Here is an 18669-nt window from a genome sequence, read left to right on the forward strand (position 1 = left end):
GCTGGGGTTAAACCACGACACCACACATTGACAAGAATCCCTCTGAGCCTCCTCCTCTTCAAGCTGAACAGTCCCAGTTCATTTTTTCCTTTCTAATTCAACTCCTTTTTCAAGTTTAAATTATCATGAGAGTTGCCAATAAAATATACCATGAAAAGGGAACACATTTCATTTCTAATATTAGTAAAACTGAAACATTCAAAAAGGGAAATTCCCAACAGTAACACAAATACCTTATTTGTACACATGAAACACAGTACAACTAACACATTAAAGATTAATGCTAGGTTTAAAAGAGGATGAGACCAACAGCTACTGCTTTCCAGGGATTTAAAAAAAACCCTGAAAGGCTTTTGAAAATGTGTACAAGGTCTGTAGATCTAATTAAGCTTCTAAAGGCCAAAGCTTCCTTTTAAACGGAGTATCCATATATTGCTGAAAGAATACGAATATAAATAATTAGCAGACTTAAGACATTCTTTTAGGATTTTATAGTGTCATAGACTGTCATAAAATGTCATAGATTACCAAGTCTTTTATCAGTTTTACAATGTTTACAAACATGATGAACTTGCATTGAACGAGAGGAAGAATATGGATTCATTTACTCAACTCTTCACAACCTGAGAGACTTTGTAAATGAACATTATAATAAAAACATGTGGATTGAGCCAGAAATGAGATTCAACCTTCACTTGCTTTAAGTACTTCTTTCCTTTTTTTCTATGCTTTCAAGCCCTCTGAAAAGAAACCTCAATGAATCCAGGTTCACAGAAAAGTTTAAGAAAGACTGTATAATGTTCCAAATAAAAAAAGGCATTAATTCATAACCTTTATGTTTTCTTATTCTATTTTTTCTTTATTTAATAGTTTATCATTACACTGAGGTCTATTCTCCTTCACAGAGAAGAAGGTCTTCTCTGTGTACAACACAAAAACTTGGGGATTAAGTGAGCAGAAGCAGAACCTTGAGCCAACTCCACATTCCCATTAGTCCAGCTGACAACAGAGAGAAAGAATAACTGGCTACTCGAAACAGTAGCCAAACACTTTCTGATACAGAACAGGACAAGGCCCCTGATGTGAAACACTTCTATGAGCTCATTCCAAATCTAATAGCACTGTGCTGAACAGTATTTAATTATATATAGAATCAATACATGTGTGTACTCCCTCCTATAGCCTCCCTATAAAACACACAGAGCAATACAGTAGTGAAGAATTTTTCCATCTTTATCCTTTCCCTCCTATGTAATAGAATAGGCCTCCAGCTCTTGCTAAAAGCTCGTTCACAGTTCTCTTACAGTCATATTTTTCTCCTCAGCCAAATAATGATCAAAGCAAAGCTCTCAAGCATAAAAAAATAATTTTCTGAGCAGCAAAGTGAATTTCACATTACATTTCTGAGAAGTAGTGTAAATGAAAGGCTTAAACATGACATACAGAGAGGAGCAATCAGCAAGCTATGACTTTGAGACTACAAACACTTATACAAGAGGCATATGTCAGGTCTGGCTTTGAGTTTACACACTGGTGTACAAAATGTGCAGTGTTTATCACTGCAAAACAAGAAATTTGACTCCTTCCTTGGTGACAAATGGCAACAGGTATATTTTCTTTTTTCCCAGTACCTTTCTGCCACCTAATCAGTATGTGTGTGTGCCTCTACAGACTCATGCTTGTGCACTTACCCCTTGCAGCAAATAAATGGAGCGGAAAATCCATGTCTAGAATGACCCTTTCCTAAAATCAGTATCCTGTGACCTGAATGCAACAGTGTGAACTGCCAAGTGGGCAGTGCTAGGAGACACTGCTGTTTTTCTAAGAACAAATTTCCTGAATGCCACATTGAAGTTGTTGCAGCACTCCTGTCTGGGTTCACCGTGCACAGTACTTACGTGATGGTGTCAATCATATCCAGTCCCATTTCAACACAGCAATGGGCATGATCTGTTTTGGGCTGGGTCAATCCTGATACACAGTAGTAACAGTCCCCCAGGATTTTTATTCTTCTGCAATGGTTTTCCTTTCACAAAACAGAATGGGAAAAGTTATACTATTCATACAAATATTCCAATATTAACAAAGTAAAATTTCTCCAATACTATGCAATCATTCAGAGAATCTTTTTGTAGTCAAATCAAGCAACTTACAGTTCATGAAATCTAGATTCACTGTACAAAATAGCTGACATACACACATTTGTTTATTTATTTATTTATAAATAGACATATATGTACTGAAGAGCAGCCCTGCATTGTTCAACACACATGGGTTAACACTGCTTAAAACTATAGATCTAAACAAATTTAATTGCCTTGCCCCTCACACTACGTCAGTATGAATTCAAGATTTGCAATGAGACTTCATTTCTGTATGAACCCAAACCAAAGGACCAAAGCCAAACCACTACTGAATACTGGGAAACGTTTGCATCATGAGAAACTTTTGTTTCAAATTCAGTTCCAGTTTACCATGAAAGATTATGTATTTATCTGTAAAGGTACACACATTTGTGCATTACCAGTTCATAAATCACAATTTACAGTACAGCATGGTCAGTACGACAGACTTGCAGATCAGAAGCTACAGTCAGTTTGCATTGTCGTCAAATTTATCTTCTGTTTGCATGAAGTTTAATTTCTACAGCCAAAGAGATCTGGCTACATCTCCCATTTTTTAAAAAAACCCAGTAATGGCATATGATGACTGCTAGATAGGTCTGAGCAGAAAGTTCATTTCTAAACAGAGAGCACACAATAAAATGCCTTTGATAAAGCAGAGCCTCTAACTAATAAAGCTATAAGGAGACATGCAGAGATGATGGTATCTCTTGTAGCTAGATGATGGCAACTTCCACCCATTTAAGAGTCTGCCACAGAAAAGTAAATAACCTGATGAAATGAATCCAAGTTACACAGCTAAGACTCAGCCAGTAAGTGCCATGCAAAATTAACTGTTGTATGATGGAAGGGGATTAACAAAAATCCTTCCCCAGTAGTGTGCTTATATAGGCTTGACTTCAGTAACACAGAAAGAGAAAAAGAAGGGGCGGTGGTGATGGAATTTAAAATTCCTGGAAAAAAAATGATCTAAACACAGAATCATACTTGTTCAGCTTCTCATAACAGGCACATATTTTCATCCAGTCTCCTGACTACAGAAATTAAAGCCTTCCCGAGTTGGCCGCACTCTCCACATCATTACCCATATTCCAGCTTAGTAGCAATGGTTATGCCTACAGCAATGCTTTTCCCTCTACATGTCTCCATGTATACCAGCATTTGGGCTTGTTATTACACACTCTTCTTTGTAAAAAATACTGAGAAAAGGTACTGAATATTGAACAAATACTATAAAATGAGAATTGCCTCTGTTCACGCATGGAAGAAGGGATGCTAACAGTGTTTGGGAACATTGATTTGTCTACTTCTTTTTATAAATCACACAACAAATTCAGTTCTTGACTCAAAGAGAGAGCTGGGGTTTTGGGTATGCTTAAGTAGTAGAAAAGGCCCTTCCAATAGAGACAATTTAATATTTCTTCTGTTGTACAGCAGGATTTTAAATATACCATTATTTATCATTGCTAACATATATTTTAATGAATACAAGCATAATTACATATTACAAGGATTATCACCAGAGCCTTAAGAATATTCCCACTGCTTATAGCCACAAAATGGCTCATCAGTTTTACTTAGACTTTTTGAGATTCTTAGCTTAATGGTATTATATAAGTAAATTAATTATTGATGCACCCAAAGTAATATGCAGATCTTAAAATCCATCTTGACGCGAAACAGGCTTTTGGATAGTAATCACTTTTTTTTTTTAGTAAAAACCACTAAGTTTTTTATTAGTGGTATTATACTGTCAAAATCAGCCATTTTTTTTCTTTTTAATTTTGGCCAAATCTTGAAGCAGTAGAGGGTACTCAGTAGATAAAGCTGGAGTCTATTTTCAAAATAAATTCTGTTTTGGCCCACACCTTAAAATCCTCTATAAGGCCCTTTTCATCTTCAAATTTGGTATGTGTGATTTGTGACCAGGCAATGACTATTTGACCCATACAAAAGCTACTCATAAATGCCATTTCAGTAAACTGGGGTGATCAATACCTATGAGTTAATCAATCAGGAATGTCTCTTAGTAGTGTCTACCTCCCAAATGGCTCATTTCTAATGACTTGGTAACAGCCTGGTAGACAGTTTAGGAAAGGAAAAAGAAACCCAAAACAGAGCTTAATCCATTGCCACTCTTCCAAGTCAATTTATTACTTGTGGGAGAGAAAAATAAAAGAACTGCAGCAGTATTTTCTGAAGACATATTTATCTTGATGGAAGTCATATGGCTAAATCACCTGCTGTTTTTGCAGCCAGCACTCTGTTTATTCCTTTTCACATGTTATCCTCACTGTCCTGATTTATAATAGTAAATTAATATACAGTAATCTCTAGAAAAATTGTTTGTTTTCTTTTTCTTGACATGTGAGGCAGACTTCCAGGAAAGAGTCACAGTGCAGCTTGTAAGAGCATCTTTTTAAGGATTGATATGCAAATTAATAAAACAAACTCCTTCTCTAGCTTTGTTTTGTTTCCTCAGCAACTTCCAAAGAAGTCTTTGAGTCGGCAATATTTTTCACATTTGTGACAGTGATGAATTCAAGTGTGATTGTTACAAATTCTAGGCACAGCTGATACAAGCAATGTCTGTTTAGAAACAAATGGTAATTTGGTTTTATGCACATGACAAAAAGCACTAGAGATTGCTAGCACTGCATTAGTCAGGCAGCTTGCCCACCTGCGGTGCCTTAGTAAGATGTTTCCAAGTGGATCTGCAGAAATCCTTCTGGCACAACTCTCAGTCACAGGGTTTGTCAGTGTGTAGTGGAAGCTCAGCTCAGTAAGCAGAGGATACTTCGAAGTTGCTAAGAGCTCTTCCACACTTTCGGACAAGTTCTTTATAAAGCAGCTCATTCTATCCATCTATTAGGTAGAACGAGGGGGGGGAGGTCTGTTTCAAACAATTCTGGGTTTTTGTTGTAGTTCTTTATGTGATGCATTTTACAGAAAGAGTGAAGTCTGCCAACTCTGACTGAAAACCTGAAAATTTGAACCATTAACTCCACACAAGTCAAATGTTGTTTTATACACACAGGGTAAGGGTATTTTTTAATAAAAAGGGAAAAAAGAACAGGAGTTTAATATATATAGATAAATATATAAAAAGGTTATCGCAAAGAAATAACAAAAAAGGTGTCAGACTTCTCCCAGCAAAATATATAAGCATAAACAGACAGTCAGATGTTCTCTAGAACAGAATAAGTGCAAAGACTTTTAAAGGAGGATCTTTGTCAGATATCAGACTGCAACAATCCTTATTGTTGCTGCTGGGATTTTCGTTTGTTTGGCTCTGTAATAGGCTATCTAAGTAAGTAATTGCTTGTTTCCTGATAGATGAATTTTTGTTGTTTATAACACTGTCTGGTAGGAGAAGAGCCTCTTTAAAGCTTTTATCTATTTTAGAGATGGCAGACACCAGTGCAGGAAAGAGTCCCTTCTCTTCCTTCTGTCACTGCAACAATCCAGGTATTTCTACATACTCATATGTCATCATGGTGTGTGAGTACCTATCAAAGTGAGCCAAAAAGGAAGGTCGGATAGACTAAGATTTTAAAAAGCAAGATTTTAAAAGCTAAACATTGAACTCTCTCTTGCAACTCCTCTAACTCAACGGAATTTCATCAAGGATGAGTCTGACTCTCTGTGACTTAATTACAATCTATTTTATGCTTATTATACACATCCATTTCTTTGTCTGCAAGCCTGCTAGTAACCTCACTTGCAGGTATGTTCCTCAGACTTTTACTGACCTACCCTCCTGGAATCACAGTCTATGAGCAGAAGGGATTTTATTTATCCAGAAGTTAGAAAGACACATTTTTGCCATTCCTAATAAAAACTGCATCATCTAAGATACATAGAAAGGTTCTTTACCATATTCAGACAATTTGGATTTAGTTATGTTTTGCAAAGCAAAAGAAAATATTAGTAAGGCCTATAAAAAGATGCATAAGCAGTGATTCCCATTTCCTCCAGCTCAGGCCCTACCAGTCTTACACTCCCTCAGAATGCTATAGGCATGAGCAATAATAACATTTAGCTTTGTTTAGGCTAGAAAAATATGAACAGGAGTTTTGTCACTACCTACAATGCTAGTGATTGCAAGTTAGAGTGTTAAAGAAAAAAAAAGAAAAAGAAAATAGAAACCCAAACCCAACATATGTTCAGGTTCAGCTATTTAAATGTTGGGCCAAAAGGGAGATCAAGTAGGCTTTAGGGTCTCAGAGTAAGGCTTTGGCATACTCACCCTACCTCAGACTTCAGCAGTAGTGAGATCTGTAAACATGGCCCCTGCATAGCTGCAAATTAGAGCAGGAGCAGCACTGCATGCAGCAGAGGAGTGGAAGAAGATGGATGCACTGGCAGCACAGCAAACAGCTCTTGAGCTCTGAAGCCTTTCAAGCTTCCCCCATCCATTCTCTGTCTGAATCTGTTTGAATCTGTGTGGGGAAAAACATTGCCCTACTCCCTGAAAAAAATAGGTTAATGTTTTCTTGATGTATTGAAGAGAAGCATTGTGTAGAGGGAAACCACTGAATGCAAATCTCTGAAGGCTCAGTTTTCGCTGAGAGTGGAATTAATTCTGGGGGGAAGTGGTGAACTGTGAGGACTGAAGAAGGAATATAGATGAGTCTCCCAGCTCTGCTGTCAAGATCTTCATCATTGGGGCCAGGCAGTACCACAGAGGGTACCCTTCCTTACAGGCATTCCATGAGCCAAAAGAAAGATCAGTGACCCTGAGGAAAGGACCCCTCACAGAAGTACTTTGTGGGGCTTTTTCCCCTTCCTATTTTCTTGTTTCTTGGATTACCAGTCATCTTCTTTTGGAAAGCCTCATTGCAACAACTTCCTCTGAGCAGCTTGCTGTACTAAGAGCTGAATTGTTTTTAACAGGTAGGCAAAGGGGATCAAATTTTTAGTTCATATTAATCAGCATGGCGGTGTGGGTTTCAGGGGAACTGCATTAATTTATACCAGCAGTCCCTCCAACCCTCAGGGATGCAAGCAATAATTCAGTAATCCAGGCTAACCACATCACCGTTACAGTCCTTTCTTAGTTATTACCATGCAAAATCACTATTGGGGGGAAAAATGCAAAGCACTTATAAATCTCCCCAAAGACATAAAAGAACAATAAAGTGAATTCCCTGTTTATCTTTCTTCACAAACCTAGAACTTTATTCTGCTTCCAATGAGGCCTTAAGAGAGGATGAAAAGGATTCACAACTGGTACCACTGCAACTTATTTTCAATATATATAGCATGTGCAGCATATTTAACATTTATAGTGCTTTATGCCAGTGCGCTATTAATCTCCATCAAAAATTGGATTAGAAAGCTTTGAATCACTCTAGAAGTTATCATACACTACAGAAGTGTATACAGACACAAAAGAGCATTGCAGAAAGAATCGTATTTTCTACTATATCCTCTGAAGATGAAATGATGTCTCTATTCAATTTCATCATAGTCGCCCATTAGATCAGACAGAATCATAAAAAGTTCTCTATTTAAGCTATCATATTGTATAAATATATGTACCCATCCATACATATGTGCATGTACAACATGCAACCACACAGTTCTGCAAATTTACCTACATCCTCTTGCATATAGGCACAACACATGGGATAAATGCACTCCACTCCTGTGGAGTACTGAGATACTAACCAAGGTGGCCCAGCCTGAAAGTTATGGGCCACACACCAGTTTTGAGCACTTGCCTTAAAAAGATCTAAATACAAACTGGTAGAAAGTGTCTGGGTGTTGATACCTCTTCCTGGCATTACATTAGTAATATCCACATACATACTAGTACTGTAATATACTTTCCTCTATGCAGAGGTATAGAGAATGTCTTACCACTCCAAGCACCTTTGGAAGGACACAGTACAGTGTTCTGCTGTTAACAAAACAGAGGACAAATCACTGTCCTTCAGGGTCATAGAAGAAAAGGCAGTGAAATGGATGGAGTTAGTTGAAAGGCTGTACAGTGTAACTAAGCAATACCACACCAAGTTATTAAGTTCAGTGCATGGTGACAGGGAGAGATTCTTTGTAAGAGATCAGATTATATTTTTGATAGTCACACTTTCTTATTATATTTATATCCTTATAAAATTAAACAAAACATTACAAAATCTATTTTTTTCCCTCAGTTCTTCACTCTTTGTGCATCAAAGATCATTAGAGAAAAACAAAACTAAAAGAATTCCATGGAAAGGGCAACCAAGTGAAAGTCTTTTAGACTGCAGCATTATTCTCAAAAGACACAGCTAGGTGCACAGAAAGATGAAAACATGGGTTTAGATTTACATGCAAAACAGTCCTTAGAACTCTACCTCAAAACTCTTTTGAAAGGACCCTCTTTCTACTACAGTGAAAAGTTAGCCTACTTAGGCTAACTTCTAAAAGCTAAATCTGTGAAAACCGTAGAATCACAGAATCTTTAAATATCCAGTTGCAACTGGCATAGACAATGACATCTTCTGCTAGACCAAGTTGCTCAAAGCCCCACGCAACCTGGCCTTGAACACTTCCAGGGATGCAGCATCTACAGCTTCCCTGGGCTACCTGTGCCAGTATCTCACCACCCTAATTATTAAGAATTTCTTCCTTATATACCATCTCTGGGCTACCAGTGCTGGTATCTCACCACCCTAATCATTAAGAATTTCTTCCTTATATACCATCTAAATGTACTTGCCTTCATTTTAACACCTTTTGCCCCTTTGTCCTAAAGACCCTGGTAAAGTCCTTGCTGACATTTTTATAAGCCCCATTTTACATATTTAAAGGCTACAATGAGATCTCCCTTGAGCCTTCTCTTCTCCAGGATGAATAGCAAACCTCTGTCTTTCTTCACAGGAGGGATGTTCCAGCCCTCCCTTCTGAACCCACTCTAACAGGTCCAGGTGCCTCTTCTGCTGGAGGCCCCAGAGCTGGATGCAGAGTTTACTCATATCATCTGCAACTTTCATTAATGGCAAACAATGATTTCACTTATATCTCTATTTTTTTCAATAAAACAAAAAGATTTACCAACAAGGTTTCTCTGTGTGGTATTCAAATCTATTTTAATAACTATGTTGAATGTGGGCCACAGTGCATGAGAGATTACTGAAACCAGCTTATCAGATAAACTTCATAGTCAAATCCTAAGTGTAATGAAGTGACATGGAACTTAGCACCAGCTCCATTATATTGCAGTGTGCCAGTAGTGATAATACACTTATGAAAACTGTCCAGCCCATTAGAAAACTCCTCTGAAGCCTGTCAATTACTACATATGTATTTTACCATTTTTTTTCACCCAGGTTTTAAACCACGGGATTAAAATGTGAAACTATTTTAATAACCTTTTAATGGAATAAAGCCTGCAAATAGTAATTTTATCAACTTATATTAGTTATTGCACATCTGCTAGTCCCAGAACAAAAAGCCTTGAGAATGAGCTAAGCGCAATACTCCACAGAGTTCAATTTAGTAGAGTAATGGAGACATACTTATTGCAATAAGTGTCAGCATAGACATGAAGAGCTTCTACAGAGTGCCAGAAAATAGGAAAGGAAAACAAATCTGGTTACAGTATAGGAAGTGCTGCAGAAAATGACTTGGTAGGCTCTGATTGAGGAAAGCTGTCCCTCTCCAGATGAGCATATGTAAGCTTGCAATTTAGAAATGTGTTTGTGAAGTCATCACAAGTTATCTACCATCATGGGAGCCCTATAATGCATTAATGGATGTAGAATTATTCAGCATAGCTATAAAAATGTTGACATTTTGTTTCAAATGCTTTCCCTCAATTTTATTGGCAATTATATATGCTGACCTGCAATAACCTACTGGTTCTTGGCCTAACTTTTCTGTGCATTCCCATTCTCACAATAATTTATTTCCTTACTCCTCATGGAGTGCAATATTACAAAACTAGACTCTATTTAGTAGTCATACATGTTAATTTACTTGGAAATGAAAAAAGGATTTTAGCAAGAATATTTTACACAATCATCATGACTGATACATTAGCTTTCACACTAAGTATCCTTTAAGATTCTGACTGAGATATATTCCAGGAGAATCAAGCCCATTTATATGTTCCTACAATACTTACAGTGTGCGACATTAATTTTCTCCTGGAACACTGTCCCCCACACACTTACTTTACGTTCACTCCATGCACACAGCATGAGTCCCTGATCCTATAGAGTTACAGACATATTCATTAAGACCACTTTAATTTAAGAAAGTTTGCTTCTGTAGGTCTCTGTAGGAAACCTCTCCAGATGGCTGTTTGGAACTACATTTAAGCTTACATGGATGATCTGCCTCAGTGGGATCAGGTGCGGTGATAACTTTCAAGGGGAACTGGGGACACAAGTCTCCTTAAAATCAGCCTTTAAAAATATCCCCCCCCAGTGCACACTTACCAATTTCCAAAACCAAGGGTTGAATACTGTATGCTTACAGCTATCATTTTGAGCACTGTTTCCTATCTTAACCAGCCCACAAAATTTTGTTCATTTTATATTTTAAAAATAGACCATTATTATCTTCATATAAACTAAAAGAATTCTATAGATGCAATAGAAGCAATTTCTTAACGTAATTGCATCTAGGAGAAGCTAGCTCAATGCTCAGAAAAGAACAGACTCTTCTTGACATGGTTAAAAAAAAACCACAAGCTAATTAAAAATACTACTGACTCTTTGCCTAAGGCTCAGAAGCAACATTGTTTGGTTCAGTATCTTTGAGGTTGAACAGGTACAAAAAGCTACTTCAGTAGCATTGAAATATGCAAAGTTAAAATTGTTAAATGCTAAGAAGACAATCATGGAAGGATAGTAAATTAAAATGGAAAGAAAGAAAAATAGATTGAGCCTGCAAATGCTGGCAAAGCCTTAAGGTATATATAACTGTGAATGGAAAAAACAGGGAAGTGGTATGTGTCAGTCTAGCTAATAGATGAGATGTGAAAAGTGGCATGAATAAGTAACATCTTTCATTCAGAATATTCTAATCATCTTCTAATTGGTAATAACCAATATGGCTTTACCAGGGGCAAGTCATGCCTGATGAATTTGGTGGTCTTCTATGATGGGGCCACTAAATTTGTGGATAGGGGCAGAGCAACTGATAGCATCTACCTGGATTTATGCAAAGCATTTGACACTGTCCTGAACAACATTCTTGTCTCCACATTTGAGAGACACGGATTTGATGGGTGGACCACACAGTGAATAAATAACTGGCTGGACGGTTGCAGGCAGAGAGTTGTGGTCAGTGATTCATTGTCCATGTGGAGGCCAGTGAGGAGTGGTATCCCTCACGGGTTGGTACTGGGGCTGATACTGTTCAATATCTTTGTCGATGACATGAACAGCAGGATTGAGGGCACCCTCAGCAAGTTCACTGATGACACCAAACTGTGTGGGGCAGTTACAGATGGAGGGAAGGGATTTGAGATCCAGAGGGACCTTGACAGGCTTGAGAGGTGGGAATTCAACAAAACAATGTGCAAGGTCCTACATCTGGGCCATGGCAATCCCAGGCACACCTAAAGGTTGGGTGAGAGACCAGCAATGCGGAGAAAGACTTGAGAGTGACAGTGGATGAGAAACTCACTGTGAGCTGCAGTGTGCACTAGCAGTCCAGAAAGCCAATCGAATCCTGGGCTGCATCAAAAGGAGTGTGGGCAGCAGGTCAAAGGAGGTGATTCTCCCCCTCTACTCTGCTCTCCTGAGACCCCACCTGGAATACTGTGTACAGTTCTGGTGCCCTCAACACAAGAAGGACATGGAACTGTTGGAGCAAGTCCAGAGGAGGCCACGAAGGTGCTAAGAGGACTGGAGCATCTCCCCTACGAAGACAGGCTGAGGAAGTTGAGGCTGTTCAGCCTGGAGAAGAGAAGACTGCGTGAAGACCTCATAGCAGCTTTATAATACCTGAAGGGGCTACAAGGAACCCAGAGAGGAACCCTTTGTTAGGAACTGCAATGATAGGACAAGAGGCAATGGGTTCAAACTGAAGGAGGGGAGGTTTAGGTTGGATATTAGAAAAAAGTGTCTTACTGTGAGGATGGTGAGACACTGGAACAGGTTGCCCATGGAAGTGGTGGCTGCCCCAACCCTGGAAGTGTTCAAGGCCAGGCTGGATGAGCCTTGAGCAACCTGGTCTAGTGGGGAGGTGTCCCTGTCCAGGCCAGTGGGGGTTGGGACTAGATGATCTGTAAGGTCCATTCCAAACCCTAAAATTCTATGATACTATGATTCTGTGATTCTAGTGATATCCTTTGTAAAGTGCTTAAAATTTATTTAGCCTTGTTGACTTGTAAATGAAAAGTTTTAGAAGTCCAAGATGCAGAAACATGGAAGTTGAAAGGGAAATACATGAATCTGTAAACACAAATAATTCTCCATGTAGATTAGATGCAGGAAGTATGTGAGAAAAATAAAGAAGAAAATAAAACCTCTAAATATCAAACCTGCTTCATTACAATGCAGGATGCTGAAGAAATGCCTTCTCTTTTCTTTTAAGATGACTAGTTACAGGTGAAATATTTTGGGCATATCTAAACTGTGTCACAACACAGTAGAGATTTGACCACAACAGTTCCCATGCAGGGGCATGTGCAGTTCTATGTGACATTACTTGGGTAACTGCAGCTCTGAGTCTCTCCCTCTTTCACAGTAAATCCATGCCACAGCTGAAGCATGAAGAGAAAACGCAGTGAAATATACAGTACATTAAATTAACAAGGCACCCAGCCTAGGTGCCATGTGTCCAGGAATTCCTTGGGAACATATAAACAGCATTATGAAACGATTACATCTCATTAAAATTTGTCACTCACAGTTAGGCTGAAGAATGACAAACTGAAAGCTAGCTTTAGTGTCAAAGGTTGATTGCAAGGCATCTGAAGGGCATATACAAAGATTGGATGCTTAAAGTATTTATTGATACTATGCAATGCAGAATGACTATCAGCAGGGCAAGATCTGAGACCGCACAAAGCTACTCTTGCTTAACTGGATGAAACAAAAAAACTTCAAAGTAATAGCCAGAACTAAGCAAACTAAGCCCAAATTGCAGATAAAATCCAATAGATATCAATGCAAAATAATTCTTTCCTATTTGAACTATTCATAGGAGTTATGAGAAACTTCACCAACTGCTTATGCTATTGTTATGTGTAGTCACACAGTCCCAAGGGAACCCCCACATGGGCAAACTTACCCAAAATGATTCTAGAAAATCAAGGTGCCTAAAGAGACTTAGAAGACTTCAGCAACCAGACACACAAATGAACCCCGAGGCACTCATAATGGTGCCTCCCCATGTAGATTCTCTGATGTTTGTCTAGGATGAAGTTACACTCCTGTAAGGATACTAATATTGACACTCATTTTTGTTGAGCTTTATATTTTTGAGACTCACATTCTTTTCTTCAGAGTGACTGAAGTTGGCCCTAGGACTCAAAAGCTATTGATGAGACCACAAAATCCTATATAAAATACAATTACCTAAGATTATTTCTTTAAGAAACCAATCTCTGCTATTGTGAAAACAGAAATCATGCCATGATTTTCAGGGAGCTTCTGGACAATGCTCTTAGATGATTTAGGTAGTACTGAAAGGAACAGGGATTTTGACTTGATGATCCTTATGGGTCCCTTTCAACTCAAAATATTCTAAGATTCTATGATTTGAACTACTGTATTCTGACCATCTCTTCTTTAGCACATTTCAGACTCAGTGATTTACATGGAAAAACCTGTACAAGACAAGTGTTTGAAAAACATATTTTCTCTAGAGGTAAATAAAAAAAGAAAGGACATGATAAAAGTACAAATCATTTCTAGTAGGGAGTATGATCAGGATTTTTTCCCTTCTCTATTAAGAGAATGCACAAGTACACTTTCAGAGGAATTGAATGACATTAACCTAAGTTTAGCATTCAGAACTCCCTGTCATGAGTTTTAACTATATTTGAAGCTGTTGTGATTTATAAAAAAAATGATGTAGCATTTCAAAGCAAGGAAAACTATGTGCCTTTACCAAAAAAAGCCAAAGAAACAGCATACAGAAAGAGAGAAATAACTAATGGTAAAAAGCATGCACCAGCTTCTAAATGTCAGAAGGACAAATTTTAGCAGAACCATACTGTCAAAAAGCAAAGACTCCCTATTCCTGCAATGTGTCAATGTGCTGAAATGCCAAGATTCTTCATGAGGCTGCCAGCAAATACAAGCTGCCTTACACTTACTATCCTTCCCACAGTGGTGACAGGGATTCTTTTTACTCATTACATTTTTAAGACAGGGCAATTGTTTTAACAAATAAAATAAACTGCCCCTGTAATTAATATTTTCCATTATCCTGTGTAAACTGCCCCTTCCAGATGACATTGCTTCCCAAGAAACAGCAGCACACAGCATGCACACTCTCAGACTGCATTTTGGTAGTCACAGGGAACATACCCTATCACTGTTACACTTCTCCCTGCAGTTTCCTCCTTAATCATTCTGAATATTAAAGCACAGCACAGTTTTAAAATCAGCCCAGTCCTCTGTTTTGACCTAACAATGAATATTTAGAAGCTGTTTTAATCAAGAGATCAGAATCCTTCTCAAAAATTTACACTTCTCAGCACATTTCTCTGACTGCAGTAACAAGTCTCCCTTAATCACATCACAAGGTGCCAAACAGAGCTTGTATGTTCTGCCCTTAATCACACCTTAATGCAGAACAATCTGAACTAGAAGTACAACTAAATACCAAATCTTTCTCACATAGCTATAAGATGCCATTTGGTTTCTCTCAGTAAGATTTGAAAAAAGAATCCTTGAAGGCTGAACAGAAAAGTTAAGGCTTTTCAGCTCCTCTGCTATCTCTGAACTGCTTCTTCCCTGACAAACTGACCTTGCACCAAAAGGTGGCATCTGCCTGATACCCTGCCTTCATCTATCATTGACACCTCCAGTTGGCAGCATGCAGCCATTGCTAAGGGAGCAAGTATGGTAGAGTAGTCATGCCCCTGACTTCAGTATCATGCCACGTGTCATAGGCATATGCATTTCTGTGTGCACACGTGATCTTCTGTTATGTCACAGTACTTCCATGTTATTGAATTGCCTTGTGTTTCATGGCTATGAAGACTCCATGGGCAGCATAAGTTTTAAAAAAGGCTATTAAATGGCTGGTTGACATTTGAAGGATGAAATTCAGCCACGAAATTAAAGTAAGAAGACTATTTGAACTTTTGAAGCCATTTTAAGCTCTTGCCAATGACTATCTACATGGCAGTCCTGGGCTGGGGACCTGTGCTCTCTATGAGACACGTAATTCCAGAGGTGAATTTGTTACACAAAGGGTTATGAGTGTGTTACAAATTCATGTCAAAAAACCATGCTTCCATTGCATCTCTACACAGCAGCTAAGTTAATCTTATGCTCTTGAAAAAAGGGACAGCAGTTTCTTCCTGTTATGACTTCAACATCTAGAGGAAATCGGGACATAGCACTTAATCAAACAATAACCCATTGAACTAAGAAGAGGTCTTCCTTAACCCATTTAACTAAGAATAGATGCCTCAATCCTGGCATCTTGTGGAGCAGATTTCTGTCTGCTTGAGGTCCTTGAGAGCTGTTTATAAAGAGGAAGACATAGATGCAAAACATCCATAGGCTTCAGACCTCTTGTGTGGAAGACTACATCAAGGAGAAGTGAGTTCAGACTGAAAAAATGTGGAGGGCCTAAAGAAATATATTCTCTAGGCTGCTGCACAGAGTCTGAAGCAAAAATAGCTAGATAGTGGAGGAGCACAGTTTCTGTGGAGGTGATACTTCTCAGCAATGAAGGCTCTAAGGACATGGCAGGCAAACAAGACAGATTTGATGAAGTTCTGCTTTCTTCAAGGGGAAAACACATTTTCAGCATCTTGTTAAATGCAACATGAAACACGATGTGTGACTTTTTCAGGCATATCTATTCCTTTTATTTCTTGTCAAATGGCTGTGGTACCATTAGGCTGCTAGGAGTTATAGGCAAGAACATTTCTCTCACTTTCTGTTCCTTGGGGAATCTAGCACAATATAAGTGCAGCAACCAAAACACAAGCATCAATTATGGTATGGATCCCATTTTGCCTACAATAGCCTCTCTGAAAAGCTACCATCATTTCTGTGGCAAGGAGTGCTCTCTGTGAAGAACGAATTTTACTCTCTAGCTTCTTATTATCACAGAAAGTAGTTTTATGCCACAATGCCAATATTTATATTTTCCATTATCCTGGGGCTTTTTCAATGTAGGATAGAAATGTAAATATTGTAATATTTTTTCTGTTTTGTGCACACAAAGCCAATGGACTGTATGGAAGGGGAAGAAAAGTATATTTAAAAATACCACTTATATTTCTTCCCTAAGCAATTAAAATGGACTGTTTTCTCTCCAGAACATTAATAAAAAATGGAAGCTTTAGAAATTCATGACACGCAGGGCTAAATCAGTCTATTACAGATTTCTAATGTGTGTAACTCATGGATCATATTTCAGAAGGAAATGTAAATTAAATTGAAATAAGAATGTTGTACTTACTGTAGCTAATTCATCAAATTTTCCAAAAAGCTCATTCAGCAGCTTCACCAACTCTTGGGCAGTACACTGTGATGCCAAACTAGTGAACCCCACAATGTCTGCAAACAGAATGCTGTAAAGAAGGAAAAAACCCAGAAAAATCAGTACAGAAGACATATTCACACTCTTGTTATACTCTTTTATAGCATGACCCAAAGCACAAACTCCAATAAGCCCTGAAATGCTACCAACAAAGTGCCAGTTGGAACAAACATGCTAAAAAATTTAGACAAATAGGCATTAGTCTTGTGCTGTCCACTGTTGTAGAGAACCCTCGGACACTTTCAATACCTACACATCTATCTGGTGTAAATATGGCAAAGCACCACATTGACAGGATTCCCTGGAGTGTATTGTGCTGTCTGGCTCAGGCAAGCATCTAGCTTTCATCAATGTTAGCAAGGTTTTAATGCCCAACAGTTTAGTCTGCCTTAACGATTCCCAGCCATCTCTCAGGGGAAATAGTTGGAAGAAGCAGAGATATCACTGCAATTGAGAGAAAAAAAATTCTTGTGCAAATCCTGAAACTGAAGAATATATGGTGCCACGATCCTTTCAACTCTTTAGAGTCCTCCTTCTGTTGGCAGACGTGCAGAGCCAACCGCAGGAACCCACTGCATTTGTTTTCAACACCCAGATTAGAAATGTCAAACAAGTCCTTATTTCTGCAAATACTAATAAACAGTCCCATGATCCATGGACTGTGTATCTTTGACATAATGTAAAACTTAAGTTGCAAACTGTAAGTTGAATTAAGCATTAAGTACTCCCCTTCACCTCAAAAAACTTACACTCTTTAGATAAAACAGCAATGGTTGAGAAGCAGGCCTAATAAGTCCACAGTTTTCCGTTCTCCACTTTTTTCCCTGTCTAGCCACACACACAGGAATTGTAATATTTCCAGTAGCACCAACATCATCTACTTTAGAAAAACCAGCATGGGACCAGGGGGCCAGGGTTAGGTCTTTAAGGTAGTAACAATGTTACCTGCTTACCAAGGTCTTTAACAATGATGAATGTCTATATACACACAAAACAGAAATGTTCTATGTGTGAAGACTATATAACAATGTCTTAACAGAGCAACCATTACAACACTGACATGTACACTTACATCAAAGCCACTCAATTAGTTAAGCACAGAGCACAGGAAACAGATTCATACATGATCATTCAGTTAAAAGGAAAGTTATTTTACACATGACTACCTTAGTAAGTCAGTATAGGATGCCTGTCAATCCTTTAAACATTTAAAAAATACTTAGTCCGCAGCATTTGATCCAAAACTCTGGTAATTATACACAAATATGAAGTTCCTAAAAGTACCAATATATAACTGAACACGAAATTGAAAATCTAGGTGAAATATGTAATTATCATATGCTGAGACACAGTTTTTCCATTACACTTGTGAACTATTTAATCCTGTAGTTAACTGCATGTATAAATTTTTAAGCTAATGAAATAAGTTAGGTAATTATGATTTCTGTTACACTTTCTTTGCATAAAAATGTTTCTAAAAAATGTAACTTTTTTTTACAAAATTCATAAATCACTGTTACACTTTCTTGGCATAAAAATGTTTCTAAAAAATTTAACTTTTTTTTACAAAATTCATAAATCCTTTAATACAATATTCTTAAAATGTGCAAACTGTAACTCTCATGCCTAGACATAGCACAGAAAAGGAAAGGCTGTGAGTAGAAGCTCTGCCTTTTTTTAAGAGAAAATCTGCTCATTTCTACCACCATGAAATGTTAACAGCTGTAGCAACTGCTGCATTTCTTTTGAAAGCAGGCTGAAATACAAATGACTAAACCTGATTTTGCATCAGGAATGGCAAAATTCAAGCCAGTTGAGGAGCAGGGGCTTTGCAGAAGGAATGGCAAGAAATAGCCAGTTGAGGAGC

At 38.1% G+C, this 18669-nt stretch overlaps 1 protein-coding gene across 1 annotated transcript in view; it reads right to left on the minus strand.

The window, feature by feature from the left end:
- Positions 1-1894: 1894 nt before the first annotated feature.
- LOC103806462 (adenylate cyclase type 1-like) overlaps positions 1895-18669 on the minus strand; it is a gene marked incomplete at its 5' end in the record, with an annotated part of 42989 nt that continues 26214 nt past the window's right edge. The window contains 2 exons of the mRNA XM_009079154.1: positions 1895-2026; positions 16722-16833. Coding sequence (XP_009077402.1) covers positions 1895-2026; positions 16722-16833 — 244 coding nt within the window. The remainder of the gene's footprint in view (positions 2027-16721; positions 16834-18669) is intronic.

Source organism: Acanthisitta chloris, unplaced genomic scaffold (genome assembly GCF_000695815.1).
Source record: "Acanthisitta chloris isolate BGI_N310 unplaced genomic scaffold, ASM69581v1 scaffold747, whole genome shotgun sequence".
NCBI classification, from domain to species: Eukaryota; Metazoa; Chordata; class Aves; order Passeriformes; family Acanthisittidae; genus Acanthisitta; species Acanthisitta chloris.